General features: G+C 41.4%; 1 protein-coding gene across 3 annotated transcripts; it reads right to left on the bottom strand.

The window, feature by feature from the left end:
* Positions 1–5868: 5868 nt before the first annotated feature.
* LOC114252143 (uncharacterized) lies at positions 5869–14570 on the bottom strand. Of its 3 annotated transcripts, none has more exons than XM_089731572.1 (3): positions 12053–14570; positions 11806–11959; positions 5869–6828 (listed from the first exon to the last, which is right to left on the bottom strand). In XM_089731572.1, the coding sequence occupies exons 1-3, from the start codon at positions 12896–12898 to the stop codon at positions 6755–6757; spliced, it is 1074 nt and encodes a 357-aa protein (XP_089587698.1). In that variant the 5' UTR covers positions 12899–14570; the 3' UTR covers positions 5869–6754. The 3 variants fall into 3 exon arrangements, with proteins under 3 accessions (XP_089587698.1, XP_028042453.2, XP_089587697.1); XM_028186652.2 differs by lacking the exon at positions 5869–6828 and adding an exon at positions 8161–9427; XM_089731571.1 differs by lacking the exon at positions 5869–6828 and adding an exon at positions 8161–8836.
* Positions 14571–16272: the final 1702 nt, after the last annotated feature.

Raw genomic sequence — 16272 nt, 5'->3', positions numbered from 1 at the left:
GAAGTGAACTGACCAACTCCTTAGAGTTCCCGGCAGCCGCGCCCGCACCACGCTCGCTCGCCTTGCAGCCTTTCTACGTGAGCCCGTCTAGTCCGCGGTCCGAGGATGTGCAGCAGGGAGATGCAACAGCAGGTGGGGGGGCGAGCGGATCCTGTGCTATAGTATCAATACAACTTATATTTAAACATGTTTTATGTTTAAATATCTTCCCGTTTTAGCATTAAGAGATACCTCTCTATTGTGTTCCAAGGATAATGCCAATAGTTGGCTGTACGTGACAGGCAACGCTGTCCCGCGCACACGAAGGCTCCAACTGATACGCTGTTTGTACGACACAGTCCTTTAAATTATATAAAGGTGTACAAATAAGTTTCCGCCGTTTTGAGAAACATGGTGTGGCACGAGGTTTACGTTCGAATTCACAGATGATAATCGGCTTGAAAATTAAATTAATCATTTAAGAACAATTTAACCCTATCATATTATTAACTCTGTATTAGCATCATTTTTTTTAATCCAGTAATGTTAAAATTTGAACCAAATAAGCATCATTTGCGGGAACTTTTAATTTACTTTTTTAATTTAAAAAAATCTGCAGCCGAGGCGCATCGATTGCTCGTAAAAGCATATAATGAGGCTGCCTTGAGTGAGAGAACATGTCGTGAGTGGTTTCAAAGTTTAAAAACGGTGATTTTGACGTAGAAGACAAAGATCGCAGTGGAGGGCCTAAAATTTATGAGGATGCAGAATTGACGGAATTATTGGAGGAAGATTCGTCTCAAACACAAAAAGAACTTGCACTTACTTTAGGAGTCACTCAGCAAGCAGTCTCACATCGTTTAAAATCGTTAGGAATGATTCATAAACAAGGTAATTGGGTTCCATACGATTTAAAGCCGAGTGATGTTGAACGCCGATTATGCGTGAGTGAAATGCTGCTAGCTAGGCATCGATATATTACCACGTCGATGTAGCTAGGCACCAAAAAAAAGTTTTTTACATCTAATCGTCACTGGTGATGAAAATTGGATACATTATGTGAATCCAAAAGAAGAAAATCATGGGGACTACCTGGCCACGCGTCAACATCCACAGCAAAACCGAATATTCATGGAAAAAACTCATGCTGTCTATTTGGTGCGATCAGCTGGGTGTGGTGTATTACGAGTTGCTTAATGCAGGCGAAACAATCACTGGAGCTCTCTACCGAACGCAATTGATGAGATTGAGTCGAGCTCTGAAGCAAAACGCCCTCAATACTACTCCAGACATGACAAAATTATTATGCTACATGATAATGCTCGTCCGCATGTAGCGGTACCGGTGAAAAATTATTTAAAAACAGTTAATTGGGAAGTACTACCTCACCCGCCGTATTCACCAGACATTGCCCCATTTGACTATCATCTGTTCCCGTCAATGGCACATGCTCTGTCGGAGCAGCGGTTTACATCATATGAAGATACCAAAAATTGGGTTGATTCGTGGATAGCCTCAAAAGACGAGGAGTTCTTCAGACGTGGAATCCGAACTCTGCCTGAGAGATGGGAAAAAGTAGCTGCTAGTGATGGACAATCCTTCGATTAAATTTAAATTACCGTTCTTTCATAATAAATATTATTTTTTCGACAAAAAACGGGGGAAACTTATTTGTACTCCAATAAATAGATATCGTATAGGCAAGTCCCGCGACCTCACGAGCCAGATGCCGATGTTCGAATCCCGCAGGCAGGCTTCTCGTTTTTCTTCTGATGAAATATGTACGAGCACTAGCACGTGCTGGCGAACAACTTCCTTTATGAAAAAATAGCAACGCGTATCAATTCTGTGAGATTATAAATTTGCATAATAACTGCGTGTTGAATGTATCATGAGCCGGCACGAGTGGGAATCGTTATCTGTTCTATCACTGCGCTAACATAAATGCGTTCCGTTTCGAAGAATGAAATCAATGTCAATAGATGTCACAATTGAGACGTAGACCTCAAGTCTCAAGCTGTGTGGCGACATTCACGTCCGGCTGTCTATGGGTTCCAACAAACATTTGACATGAAGCGGCTTGTGAGCCCTACTATAAAATTTGAAATCTGACACCTGGATTGTAAACAAGAAAATTTATTATAAACCACAAAATAGAGCAAGGGGTTGAGGATTTGACGCAGGCGACTGAACGACGCGATGCTCGCCGCGGGCTGGTCCCGTGGCGGTGCTGCTCCCGGGTAATCCATTTTAACACATGTCATGTATAATAAATAAGTTCAAGTTATTTTACGGGACGTAATTTAATCTGCGCTTTAAGTTGCGAAAATTGCTCGAGAAGTGAGAATTATAAAGAAATTCCATATAAATAAGCCGCCCAGATAGAATAGACCATCAGAACCAGTAGCTGACCAAAGAATAGACATAAAAACAATGCAATAATTAGAAAAATATAAACAATATAAAATATCAGTACACACTTAATAAATCCAAGAAGAATTCAGGATGGAGAAGGCAATCAAGGAGAAGCTACTTGAGTGATCAGTGCACGATGCTCTTGTCTCAGTGTTCAATTAAAGATAAATTAATGTAATGCATTTTTTCTCCTACCTACGCCGAAAGTTCTGTTTTCCTCCCGCTGTACCTACAGGGAAGAAAGTGTAACTTTTCCTCGCGTTAGTATCTACGTCTGCTCTCACGCACCTAAAATTCTTCGCCATTGTTGTGCTCGGGTAATTTGCAATATTATGTTTAGTGTAAAACTAAAATAAATAAAAGTCAATAAAATTTAATAGTGAAGTATTAAACAAAGATGAGTTCATCAGACAGTTCCTATTCAATTAGTAGTAGCTTATTTAAAAATAAAAAAACGGTTAAATAATTTTTTTATGAGTATGGGGGCTCCGCCCCCCACCGCCCCTCAAGAGCTTCGCCCCTGGACCCCGGCTCGGTACTCCGTGAACTTTCGGCCTGGTAGGAGAACAAATAGTATGTGCACCGCGAAAAAAAAGTAGGACATCCCATCCCGCGTGTTCGCCTTCGGCTCGGGTGGCAATTTTACACACAGGAGGAAATGTCCTACTTTTCTCCCTTGGTGCACAATGTACTATTGTATTACCACTGAAACTATAATCTAAGTAAAATCTAAAAATAAAAGTATTAGGGTCAAGATGTTATTATACATTCTATTCTTTATTTTCATTGATTTTCAAATACAATAATAAGACTCACTTTTGCAATGAATTCCATTTATTAAATTTCAGGTGTACAACAATAACAACAGAGAGCTCCGCCCCGTTCGTGGCATTCATGTTTATATATTAAATTGCACTTTGTTTCGAGCCAAGCCGCGGGCGTAGCTAGCTAGTGAATAGAAGTAGGTTAGGTGCGGTAGAGGGCCACATCACAGTAGAGAGAGAGAGATCAGTAGAGATGCATGAACTGCACGACCACGATGAGGTAGGTGATACAGATGCTGAGCACGGTCACGGGGAGCGTGCAGTCCAGCGAGAGCACCCGACACGCGCGGAGCCGGAACGGCCGCGCCGAGACGTACCACGCAAACTGCGACAAATGTCTCCGCTCCCGCTCCTCTAGCACGCCAACACAAATTGAAACTTGTTAGCCTCGACGAGAATATAGCAAGACTTACTGAAGCAGCAGCAGCAGCCGCGGTGCGCTCCTCTGTAGCGCTTACTGGGGAGGGACGGGCCGAGGGATGTACTGCCACGGCTATATCTGTTTTATGTGTGCCGGGGAAATAATTTGAAGAGATCCTATACAACCTTGGTGTTCGAGAATAGAAATTCGTTTGTCTAAAATCGATCCACCATGACCAGCGTATTTCACAAGTATGTATATATCCCTAAGACACAGATAATCTTAAACTGCTAGATGCTCTTCACATAGTTAGAGAAGAGTATAAGTCATGTGAATCACAGGATCGAGTGTATTGTGAGCTGAGAATGTGCGGTCGTGAGTGGAGCTGGCTGCACTCAATATTTAAAATCGGTCACAATTGGTCGGTGATGGTTTCAGGGCCTCGAACTTTTTTCTATTTTTCTCTCGTATGAACTTCATTTCTCAGTGTTTCCTGATTCACATGACGTGTGTTTCCACATTCCAACGTGTTTTAGAGGGAGCGACCAACCAGCAGTGAGTAGCGCCATCGCTGCACCGTGGCTAATGCGGACATGCGCGGGCAGTGCAAATGTGATTTAGCATTACAATAACGGTGCTCGTTTGCCCGCAGTTGACTATAAAAAGCGTTCTTTTTTCGCCCACCAGCCAGTCGGCTAGCCTCGAGTCGCTATTCTGGCTTCACGTTGACTAGAGGGCGAGCTCACAGGGATCAGCCTGACGTCTGCCCTCACAAGACACAATGTACCCGCGACACGGCCCAGCTTGCACCCTTCCCGTCAGCACCTGTACTGGGCTGGGCGAACGAAGCAAATAAGTGCGAACGCGATGTGTTCAGACTCATGCACAGACGTGACTAGATATAGCTCACACAGCTAAATATGGATAATCCTGTATCGAGGGGTGAAAGGTTATTTGGCTTAAGCGACATATTTCTTTATACGCGACATTTATCTTTGTAATTAAAAGTGCGTTTTATTTCCTTTTAGCATCAACAGTTCAACATTTTTAATTGAACTTCAGTAAATTTTCTCCACTGAAACGGCAGAAGTTTTTTGTTACGTTATTTTTTCCAAGTTTTAAACTTTAAATGGATCTCCTGTGTCGCTTAAACCAAATAGCCTTCACCTCTCAAGATGAGTTTGAGGGCAGCTCACCTGCCGCGTCAGTTTCGTAGATGTAGTTGTGTAGAACCACATTAATGTTATCAGCTTCAATTGACATCAGATCGGATAAGATGACGGGGGCAAATATCAATGAAAACGACAGAAACATTTCTAGATAACGCAAAACAATCGTCAACACGTCGTTCTGGAAACACACAACAATAAAGTTTATTTAAAAACGACTTGACAGCGTCCGTAGCCTGACTGGGAAGACAGAAAAAAGCGGTTACATGCCGACCCTCTGTGAATTAAGTCACAACATTTTGCAGAATCTGCCTTAATTATTTTCGTGAACAAAGTCTTAACGCCAATTTAGTAGCTCTTGTAGCTTAGAGGCCGTCTGCTGTGCCATATGAGCGTTGTCGTGTAAGGCTGGTCGGAAACTCATGGGCTTCCCCATTTTTGTGTCCAGTTCCTCACAGTACCCATCCGCAGTAATGCTGGTACCATTTGGTAAGAAGTTGTAATGAATTGTACTGGCACTAGACGTCGAAACAGTGCTCATGACTTTCTAAGGGTAAGTTTTCGTTTGGAGCATTGCCTAGGTGCTGAGCGAGGCTCTAACCAACTGGCGATCGTTCAGTTCGTGCACGTTGTTCTACTTTATCTTCTTGACGCAAGTGTATCAATATTGTTTTGATGCTAAAGTTGAGAGCTGCTGCTCACTTAGCAGTCGACTAAGCGCCCTGATCCTCGGGGTCATCTTTAGCTTAAATTCTTTATGTCGGAAGCTTTCAAACCAATAACTAGTTATGCGTTCGTTTGTAGTGAGGAGTGAGTCCGTACACGTCATTATTGTGAGTGTGACCCGTTTGTGCGGCATTGTCACCATTGCAGTCAATTGTATTTGTATCGTGTCCATACTGATGAAAATGATACAAATGTAACACTAATCACTAAACAAATGGCTAAACTTCAAAATGCACTTCTATACTTTTAAGATCAGATTTATTTGAATTTAGAATATATTGGCAGCCATACATAAACTACGTTTGAAATGGCCAGTATTGCAACACGACAACTTCAGTGATAAAGAAAGATCTATTTCTTTCAAACACATTAAATACTTTTCGTTCGCCTAGTTCCTCTCTATTACCAAAATTTCACCGTTTATTTAGGATGGTCCGTTCTGTCTCGTGTCACGCAGAGCAAGCAGGTCGTCTGCTTCAATTGGGCCAATCATCATCAGTTGAAGTTTATATTCTTCATACTTTTTTTTATGACGGTTGGATTACTGGTGATCCATAAGATTTTCCAGTTTCACCAGGACACGTGGGCTTCGTACACCGGGATTATGTAGTGACGAGAAAAAAGGCAATGGCCATTAGTCATCTGATAAAAGGTCGTATAGAGGATCCATGCTTCCCATCTCAACTTCCATTCACGAGCATGTTCCGCTCACGACCGAACATGCATTTCGGGCTTTCGGGGGAAGCTGTTTGCTCTCAGCCGAGTGTTCCTCGGAGTAAGGTTAAGGAAAACTAATGTCTTCAAATGTAGAACTATCTGTAGCTATGCACGAAAATAAATTAAGTGAGCCGAGCTCAATTTGGCCCGAAGACGACGACTTCAAGGAAAAACCTCATCGTGAAGCCCCACTTTCAAGACGCTCTTAAGCAACCAGCTCCGGGGATTCTTGGAATTTATGTATCGAGAATGGTTCCTGGAATCCGGTTTGGGTGTTATTAGTTGAGTACTTGACGCTAGACCAAAGACTATAAAGTGCTTTTCCAGAAGTAATTCCCCCTCATATTTTCAAGCTTTAGAAAGAACTCCCCGTAATCGTACACCATGAGTGCTACGACTTGTCTATCTTTGAATTAATTTCAATGGCTATCTAGGTGTACCCTCCAGCTGGCGGTGGCCAAGAGCGGCAGTACCCGCTCAGCGTAAAGTGGGCCGCCCGCTGCTAGGCGTCAACACTAGATTGGTTGTATTGGCGAACTTTACCAAAGATACATACTTCTCCGTCATGAATCAGCTGCAGAGTTTTCAGCACGTTGATCATGGCCATTATCACGGTCACCAGGAGACTCGTGACGAACTGAAATAAAACCAGTCGCAACATTAATACTCTACAATTCATATTGTGTGCTTATTTCATAGTACAAGGAGCATGTAGTGTCCTGCGACACACACGTGGTTTTGTTCCCATACGAGTACAAACCGGAATATCTAAAAATTTCTTGATGTCGTCCATGTGTTCGACCAGCACCTTGTAGATCATGTTGCCTCGATATATGTTAAAGTTATTCTGGAGAACCCTCCGCAAGTTTTTGAGGCGACAATAAACTGAATAGAATATAAAAAAATTAGCTAAAATGTAAAAATCTAGGCAGTAGCTCTGAAAGCTATAAAGAACTTCGGCGGCGCCGACTGATGCTGAGAACGCCTCGTGGAGCGAGAGGCTGGACGCAGCAGCGATGAGGAGGCGGGCGGCCGTCACCAACACGATGCAGACCGTGATCTGTCCCTTGACGTCGCAGCCTCGGTGAATCTTCAGAGCCTCGTCGATCATCAGAAGATCCTTCAATATTTCCGCGCATGATGATTTCGGTTTGAAAATAGTGAAAATCGCAACCACTAGTAAATGTTTGCTGTTGTTGAGGATCGTCCAGGCGGCACTCGCGAAGCTGAGGTCCTGACTCAAGGACACGCTGCAGACGTACGCCGAGAGCACCAGACGCACCCCGATGTTTGCGGCGTGGAACAATTTATAAGTCTTCGTATCGTTATCCCGATGAAAGCCGAAGTCCAGACAAGTCACCAAGTGAACTAACAAAAAGTACTTCTTGGTGAAGTTCGAGTGTTTCGGGCCTTCGTGCCGTCTCCCTCGTGAGAACGGGGCCACATTCAGTCCGCTGCCTGCCATACTTGCTCTTTGGAACTGAGCCATACTCGATGAGTACCGTGCTACCGTGTGAGTTGAATACTTTAATTAGTGTTACATCGATTGACTAGCACACGACTACCGTTTGCCTTGATGTGACACTGACAAATTATAGATCGACATCTTCATGTTTACTTGCATTAAACATAATATTGACTTATTGCGACGCGTACTTTAGGGTTAGTACATAGTAAATGTAAAATTTGTTAATAATGTTTCGTACATTCATTTTTTCCTGTGTAAAATACTAGCTGTTAACCGCGGCTTCGCTCGCGGGGCAAGGTAGCGTGTTAAAGTACTTTTCCGTGGGAATAAGATATAAAAGTGTGTATTTATGTATACAGGTGTGTCCTACAAAGGGTATTTTAAGTCGAAAACTGCACATAGTGTTCTATTAGATATTTTGTTTTTTTTATTTCACTTCATTTAAAATTTACATTGACGGACTTAATGCCTAAGGCATATATCTGAATAGTGGTAGGTGCAATGAAATTTATATTAAGTTACAAATACATACACAAAAAAAGTATATACATACATACATCAACACATACATACATATTATATACATACATACATATAATAGTTTATATAGTATTAAAAGGACTATATTAATAAATTTCCTTAACAAATAACTTCATCTTAATAAGTTCCATCCATAATCCATTCGGAGACAAAATAATGTTCCCAAGTAAATAGTTCCGGAGTAAATAGTTCAAGTACAATAATAACGAACAAGCTATTGGTCTACCAACCGACCCTTGACTGTTTCACGTAGGCTGCCGTAATATGAATCGTGGGAAAAAATAATACTGGCCACATATCTTCACATTGTGATACTTTGTGTTAAAATAATAACAAATCAAGATGATGTCCCTAGTCCAGCCATAAGTTCTGTTACAAATGAAAATGCGTTTTTTTTTAAATGAAATAATGTAATATTATTAAAATTTATGTCTACATATTGTTACGTCAGTAAGAGTAACGCCATCTATCGCCGAATAGTCGAATGAATATCGAAGGATCCAGAACGCTCGAGAAGTACAACACTATCTATTGACCGATAGCGATAGATGAGATATCAACTATAAAATCGTTGCGGGGATGGCACGCAGGCAGTTAGCAATCGGAACTACTCGAAGCGAAACAGCGAACGGATCACCTGAAGCGAAGCGAAAGAAGCGAATTGAGAGTTTTAAAGTGTCATTAGCTCCCATAAATAAACATAATTAACAAAACTACGGTAATTGGCGACACAATATAAAAATTTTGACGAATATGATTTTCGTTGTCAGTGGCTAACAAAACCTTAAAGCATTCGACATGTCAGAGATTATAAAGTGAAAATAATAAGCGTGTGATCAAACCTTACAAGTAGGTAAATAGTTCATTTGTGTGAGTGGACACACTCTCGGTAAAACCGGAGAAACTACGCGCCTGTCGTAGAGCTTAACAACTACAACGCGAGCTTATTGTATTTATACATATGTAGCGATCTTTAGATTATTTCAAAAAAACCGTAACTTGCCAAGAAAATTGTATCATGTTATAATTATGATGTTTGAACAGTTCTGGATTACAAGTCAGTAGAGGTGAGTGAATTGCACGATGACTATGAGGTAGGTGACGCAGACGCTGACGACGGTGATCGGCAGCGAGGAGTCCAGCGCGAGGACGTGGCAGGCGCGGAGACGGAACGGCCGCGTCCCCACGTAGTGCGCGAACTGCCGCACCTCCCGCCGCTCCTCAGCCGCTGCCACACACCAGACATGCACCGATACCGCGTCGAATATCCACTACAGTTAAAGGTATGCTCCGGAAATACACAAATACGAATACAGAAAGGTAGGTATGTATTTAAATTTAGATTGATATTGAGTTGTAGCAATAATAATCTGCCTTTTAAAAATAAGACCTCTTCCATAGATGGATCAGTTTTCATGAAGAGGTCGCAAGGTTAATTTTCCTTACGTAAGCCGTGACACAGGAACGTGTAGTCAGCATTTCCTCCAGGTCAGTTTCAGTTAAGTGATCCTGTGAACCAGCAACCTCCCGGATGTCACTAGTTCTATCTGCTCGAATCCATCTGGTCATATTCCATTGATTTGCAGCTTGAACAATGTTGTCAGTTGAAGTTTGATTTCGCGCGGATTGTCCATCATTTCCGACTATCAAAACACGCCAGATTTTTTTCCAGTGTGACTTAAAGGCGTTTGGCTTCAGTTCATCTAACAATTTCCTGATATTAACAATGCATTTTGATTTGTTTTTTCGAGCATCGTGTAATATTCATATCAGGATAGCATTCCAAGGTGTATCGTTTTGAATGTTCATCTAGTGTAATCAAGCTTAAAGGCTTGTATCGTTCCTTGGTCCATGGGTTGGAGTAAAGCTGTCGTGTTGGGGGATACATACACAGGTCCGAGCACACGAGAGTGACTAGGAGCATTGTCCTAAACTAGAAAAGTCTTAAAGTCTAAGTTTAAAGGTTTTTTTCAAGTGAGGTTCAGCTTCAGGAACAAAATAATTACGGAACCAGTCATAAAAAACAACACTTGTTACAGTAGGAGACATGAATCGTGGGCTCTCGATAAAAGAGCGGGGTGCTCCTAAGCATCGTGCCCACTGAGTTTCTCGCAGGATCTTCTCAGTGGGTCGCGTTTCCGATCCGGTGGTAGATTCTGCGAAGCACCGCTCTAGCTAGGGTTAATGTTAGCAACGACGTCAGGTTTGAGCCCCGTGCGCTCACCAACTAGTTAAGGTTACGCTGAAATTACTGAATTATTATTGTATTTTGTACCGTATGTTCCATGGGGAGTGCTCTGAGGAATTATTCGATATGATACCGGCATCTCGTTTTTACCACCGCACCGCTCGCCACCGGAGTAGAGTTCATCCATTCTACCTGGAGCCACTGCGGTCATCCACAGTGCGCTTCCAGAGATCTTTTTTGCCACGTACCATCCGGCTATGGAATGAGCTCCCCTCCACGGTGTTTCCCGAGCGCTTTGACATGTCCTTCTTCAAACGAGGCTTATGGAGAGTTAATTATAGTTTTACCCAGAGTTTCGCTCGTATTGTAGTCAGAAATAGCCCTATTTTTTAACCGACTTCCAAAAGGTTATCAATTAATCCAGATTTTTTTTGTTCAGCAGGTGTATTGGCGAGTTTCTACCGCTACTTTGCTTTTTCCGTGTCGTGACGGATATGGAAGATAAACAAATTTAAAGTATGAAGCTATAGATTTTAGACGATTTTCATCGATTCCTCTAGTGCCAGGGAAAGCATTTCAATAATATACCCGAACCTATTTCTAATTGACAATCTTGAGAACTATGGGACTTATATAGAATTCCTCAATATGTTTTCTTTTTATATGAGTATTGATCAATGTCCAAGACAAAAAAACAATCGACTTTTACTGAAAAGTTCCATATAATACATACATATATGTACTTGTACTACTACATTTATGTACATTATCCACAGTAAATTATTCACAAGAAGTTGGTGCCTGCAAGAATTAAATGAGATTGAAGAAAAAAATGTGTGGAAGCTACTCAATCCCTTATTTTGTCTTCGAGATTTTTGACGAATAATACAGGTTACTCATTAATTTAAATAAAGCTTTATACGGATGCAAACGACTCACCGAGGTGGAAACAGTGGAACATTTCTTATTTTGTGAATATAGTGAATGTGAAAACACTACCTTTAATTCAATAATGAAGAAGAAGATTGGAGTGGGCACTCGCTACAGAATCAACATTATCATAGCGAACGCGGACTTTATCAATAGACACAGCGAGGTAGCGACGGCATTCGACAGTGGCCATTGTATACTGACTAAGGTTTGTTTTAGGATGACAACGCCGTTATATCTTCCATAGAAGCCGCCTTGGTACGTACCAGTACTCAAAAGATGTTACGATAGGCCGGGAGACCAGTCCGGCCGAGTCCCTTTCTGTGTAGGTACTGTTTGCTTCCGCGAATAATGAAAACTCTAATCAACAGTCCCCGTACAACGAACTTCTACGGAGCACCGGCTTCCTATCACAATTATAAAATTCACGTAAAATCTAGCTGAAGTACAGCGATAAAGAAGTACATAAAATGTACTTAGCTAATTACCCAAATCGTTAGCTGCTTGCATTCTGCCGTGAAGAAAGATGTGTATTTTGTGGGCCTCGAGCGCCATCATGTCCGCCACCAGCACCGGCACAAACAGAAGCGCCAGAGACAGGATCACCTCGATGTAGCGCAGCAAGAACGCAGATATTATACTCTGCAAGGAAATACAATGAACAATATTAAATTAACTCAGAGGTAAGTTCTCCGGGAGCACTACTTGGACGTGCACAGAGCCACGCTGAGTTACCTCTCCTTTGAACAACATCCTCAGAGTCACCAAAACGTTGACCATCACGACAAGGATCGTCGCGATTAGGATCACCACAAGCTGAAACATAACGCGGGGTGTTCGATAACTCTTTAAGAAAGTTCCCATCGGCTTATGAAGACTGTGCCTGTGTCGATCAGATCGACTCACCGGGATGTCTAAGCATTTTTTGATCTCCTCTGTGCAATCTATCAGGGTCTTGTAAATTAAATGAGCTCGATACACGTCGAAGTTGTTACTCAATGCCTTCCTCAGGGTTCTGAGTCGACAGTAAATTGAGTGGAAGATGATGAAGTGCACGATCAAGTAAAGGTCGAGACAGTAGCAGGGAACATTGTACAGGAACTCAATGAAGTTGTCGATAGAATATTGTTCGGTGTGTGCGACGCAATACAAACAGAGCACGGTGAGTCTCAGCGCGGTCACACCCGCTATGTACGTGACCAGCTTTCTTTCAACCTTATAGCCTGCTGGAGGAGCGCCTTGGGTTTCGTCCACGATTGACAAGTTCTCTAGCAATTCTCGGTAGCTGAGCTTGGGCTTGGACAGTTTGAAGCTCACAATGACTAGCAGGCTCTCGGTGAGCGTTATATCGGCCCAGGCCGAGTCCAGGATGTCTTGCTTCATCACCATCGCGGCGCACATGATGGCAACCATGACCCTTAGTACAAGGCTTATGTTTTCCAACACCTTCATCCTCTTGTACACTCCCAGACTGAAGCCAAAGTCCATACAGGTCAAAACATAAATACAGTTAAATAAAATGTTTAATGTTTTTGAAACTGATTTAGTTTTAGTTCTTTGAGAAAATTCAAATCGAGCCATCGTTAGGAGCTACGAACAAGAGAGAGAAAGAGAGAGAGAGAGAGAGAGAGAGAGAGAGAGAGAGAGAGAGAGAGAGAGAGAGAGAGAGAGACTCTTCGCCGCCACATCGGCAGCAACACTGATCTCTTTACGGTCCGTTATTAAAGCTATAAATTATACAAACATCATTACAAAATATTACAAGTGAACTTTCATTACCTATACAATAACTAGCTTTTGCCCGCGACTCCGACCGTGTGGAATAGTTACTTTGGCATAGCGCTAAATTTTACCCCCTATTTCATTTACGTAAAAAGTGAAGATATTTTAGAATTATAGAATTTTAAGGAGCTATTTAAATACCTATTTTGAAACTTTCTTTATTGGTGCTCCACTTGTATTGGTCTTACCGTGATGTTATATTATAGCCTATAGCCTTCCTCAATAAATGGACTATACTGAAATAATTTTTCAAATTGGACCAGTCGTTTCTGAGATAAGCGCGTTCAAACAAACAAACTCTTCAGTTTATAATATTATTATGTATAAAAGTATAGATATTGAGTTTGAGTATGTAATATTGTAGCAACTAACGTTAATGATATTATTATGATGAGTCCATGAAGGACGCTTCAATCACACTAATATAGGTTGAATGTCTATTCTGTAAGTAACTCGCACACCCCCGCGCCCCTAGGCCTCGCCACCGGCCCCTTCACCCTTCTGCCCCGGCATTGGGCCGTGGGGACTGTTTACTGTTAGATGCGTGTGTATTATATACACGATCGATCGCTGTGTATTGTGAAGCTAAAACCAAGATGAGAAATTTAAAATCGATTTTTTTTCTTCTTCTTTTTATATAATTTAAATAACAACTGTCCCCACCTCTAGCTCCCAGGGCAGAGTCAGAGAAGCCAGCCTTTCAAACCGCCTTGACCATTGCAGCGACATTCTTATGAGTCAGGACGCAACACCATACAAGATGGTGGTGCGGTGGCTGACTGTTGAAGCGGGCTTCAGACACGCGTGGCCAACGTCGCGTCGCTGCGACTTAGATCGTGCTATTGCTGACAAAGTATTCAGTGACGTTGTGTCCTCGAATCAATAAGGATTTTAGAGAAGTTGAGTCAAGTTTCTTGGACGGCAGCAGCCCCACCTAGGGGCTGGTCGCCACGGAGTGCGACAGAAGCCGGCTCAGGTAACCAGCCCCCGGGACCACTCAGGAGACGATCTTCTTGAAATGAGAGCGGAAGCTCGGCGTCTCTGGATATTCTAAATCCTTTTATTCGATATGAGAAAATTGTTTTTTTTTCCTCATCGTAACAGTAGGTACCTGCTGTCAGGGTGGGTTGCGAGAGGCAAGTTGTGCACCTACCTTTTCAATATATTGTCTCGTTGGGTCTTCATTAGGACTCATACCTTACTGCGACTAGAATACTTCGGCCCCACGTTATGACATGTGCGGACATCGGTGACCACTTCAGGCCAGGCGGGCAACGAGCTCGTTCACCCCCCTAAGCAATAGTTCTCTTCTCTTTTATGAATTTAGATGTCGACATGGCCGTGGGCAAGTTTCATGAAATCTTTGACAAACTTATTTCTGATAATGTGCCTGTGAAGGTCGTAAGAGGTAACTCCAATTTCCCTTACTGGTACTCCTCTGCTTTAATCAAGTTGATTAAAGAAAAAAGAAAATTTCACGGGAAATGGAAATGTTATGGGCGATTGGCCGACTATTCAAGTTTTTCTGTTCTTTGTGAAAACAAAAAACCTTAAAAATTTCCACGGTGATTTGCTGCGCAGTCAGGCTGTGACTTTCAATGGTTTTTGTTCTTCATTTGCACCTGTTCCCTCGGGAGTTCCTCAGGGCTCTCATCTCTGTCCTATGTTATTTAATATATATGTCAATGACGTTTCAAATATTTTCAAAAAATCTAAATTCATTATGTAAGCCGATGACAAAAAAGTATATAAAAGAAAGTCGTGTTAGTTACACTATTTATAACTCAAGAACAGCTGAACTGATTTGGCTGAAAATTGGTGGGGAGGTAGCTTAGGATCAGGAGAAGGACATAGGATACTTTTTATCACATTTCTGTGGGATGTGACATAAAATGTGGTATAACAAAACGCAACAGATATGGAATAACAAAACGCAACTGACAACTAAACGTAATGTAGTTTAGGTTAATTATAGTAGAATTTTGAAGTTGACCGGTTGATGTGTTTATTTCGAGTTTCGATTAAGCTTATTGTGCCGAGATAGGTAATCATTAAGAAAGCCATGCCGCGACCAACACGATCAAATCTTTCCCGACGAAACCGTAATGCTACTAGGATTCGAAACTTTGCGAGCGAAAGAACTGAAGAAGAACAAGAAATAAAAATATAATAATAATAATAACAACTACAATACATGGCCAATATAGTATCATTAAAATACTTGCTTTTTTAATTTACATTAATTATCAAAATAAATAATTGACCTTGACAAAATCAAGTCTGCTCATTTACTGCCTCTAAGGCGGAACAAAGTTCGCCGGGTCACCTAGTAAAGTTATAAAGTCCTTAAATGACTATTTGGAATTACAGGATGATTTGAACAACTTATTTGTTTACTGTCAAAATAACTTACAGTGAATACTAACAAGTGTACTATTTTAACATTCTCACGTGGAAGATCGAATATCTTGTATGACTATTCTATTAATGGTCAAACTTTGGTACGCACCACAGTTGTTCGTGATTTGGGTATTTATTTGGATTCCAGTTTGATTTTTGATGTTCATGTTAATGAAATAGTAAATAAGGCTTTTCGAATGTTAGGCTTCATACTTAGAGTTGGTAAAGACTTTAAAAGACCATCTACTTTGATTCTGTTGTACAACAGTTTTGTACGGTCTATATTGGAATATGGCTCCGTCACATGGAATCCCCAATATAATATTTATATTGAGCGTCTAGAAACAGTAAAAAAAAAGTTTTTTGAGCATCTTTTATACTATTGTCGTCGCTTTAACTCTCCAGAAGCGACAGAATTTGTCTCTCTAGTCGATCGCAGGCTACTGAGGGATCAAATGTTTTTATATAAAATAATAAATAATGAGATTGATTCTAGCTATCTTCTTTCCAAAATTTCATTTAAATGTAGTCGTATTTCCGCGCGTTCTAAACAGACCTTCGACATGTCCACGGCTCGAACGAAATATGCTTCTAACTCTTTTGTCCGTAGATCTTGTAGGTTGTATGATGCTAAGTTCTCTAATGCTGACATCTTTTGCTTATCACTTGTAGCATATAGAAAAGCTATTTTAAAATATTTACAAGGTGATTTAGCCCGATGAGTATTATAGTTTTATAGTGTAAGTTGATGTATAAAATAATATGTGCGTATT

The sequence above is a fragment of the Bombyx mandarina genome, chromosome 12 (genome assembly GCF_030267445.1).
Source record: "Bombyx mandarina strain Sakado chromosome 12, ASM3026744v2".
Lineage (NCBI taxonomy): Eukaryota > Metazoa > Arthropoda > Insecta > Lepidoptera > Bombycidae > Bombyx > Bombyx mandarina.
Note: the sequence above shows the minus strand (reverse complement) of the source record. Positions and strands in the feature narration are given on the sequence as shown.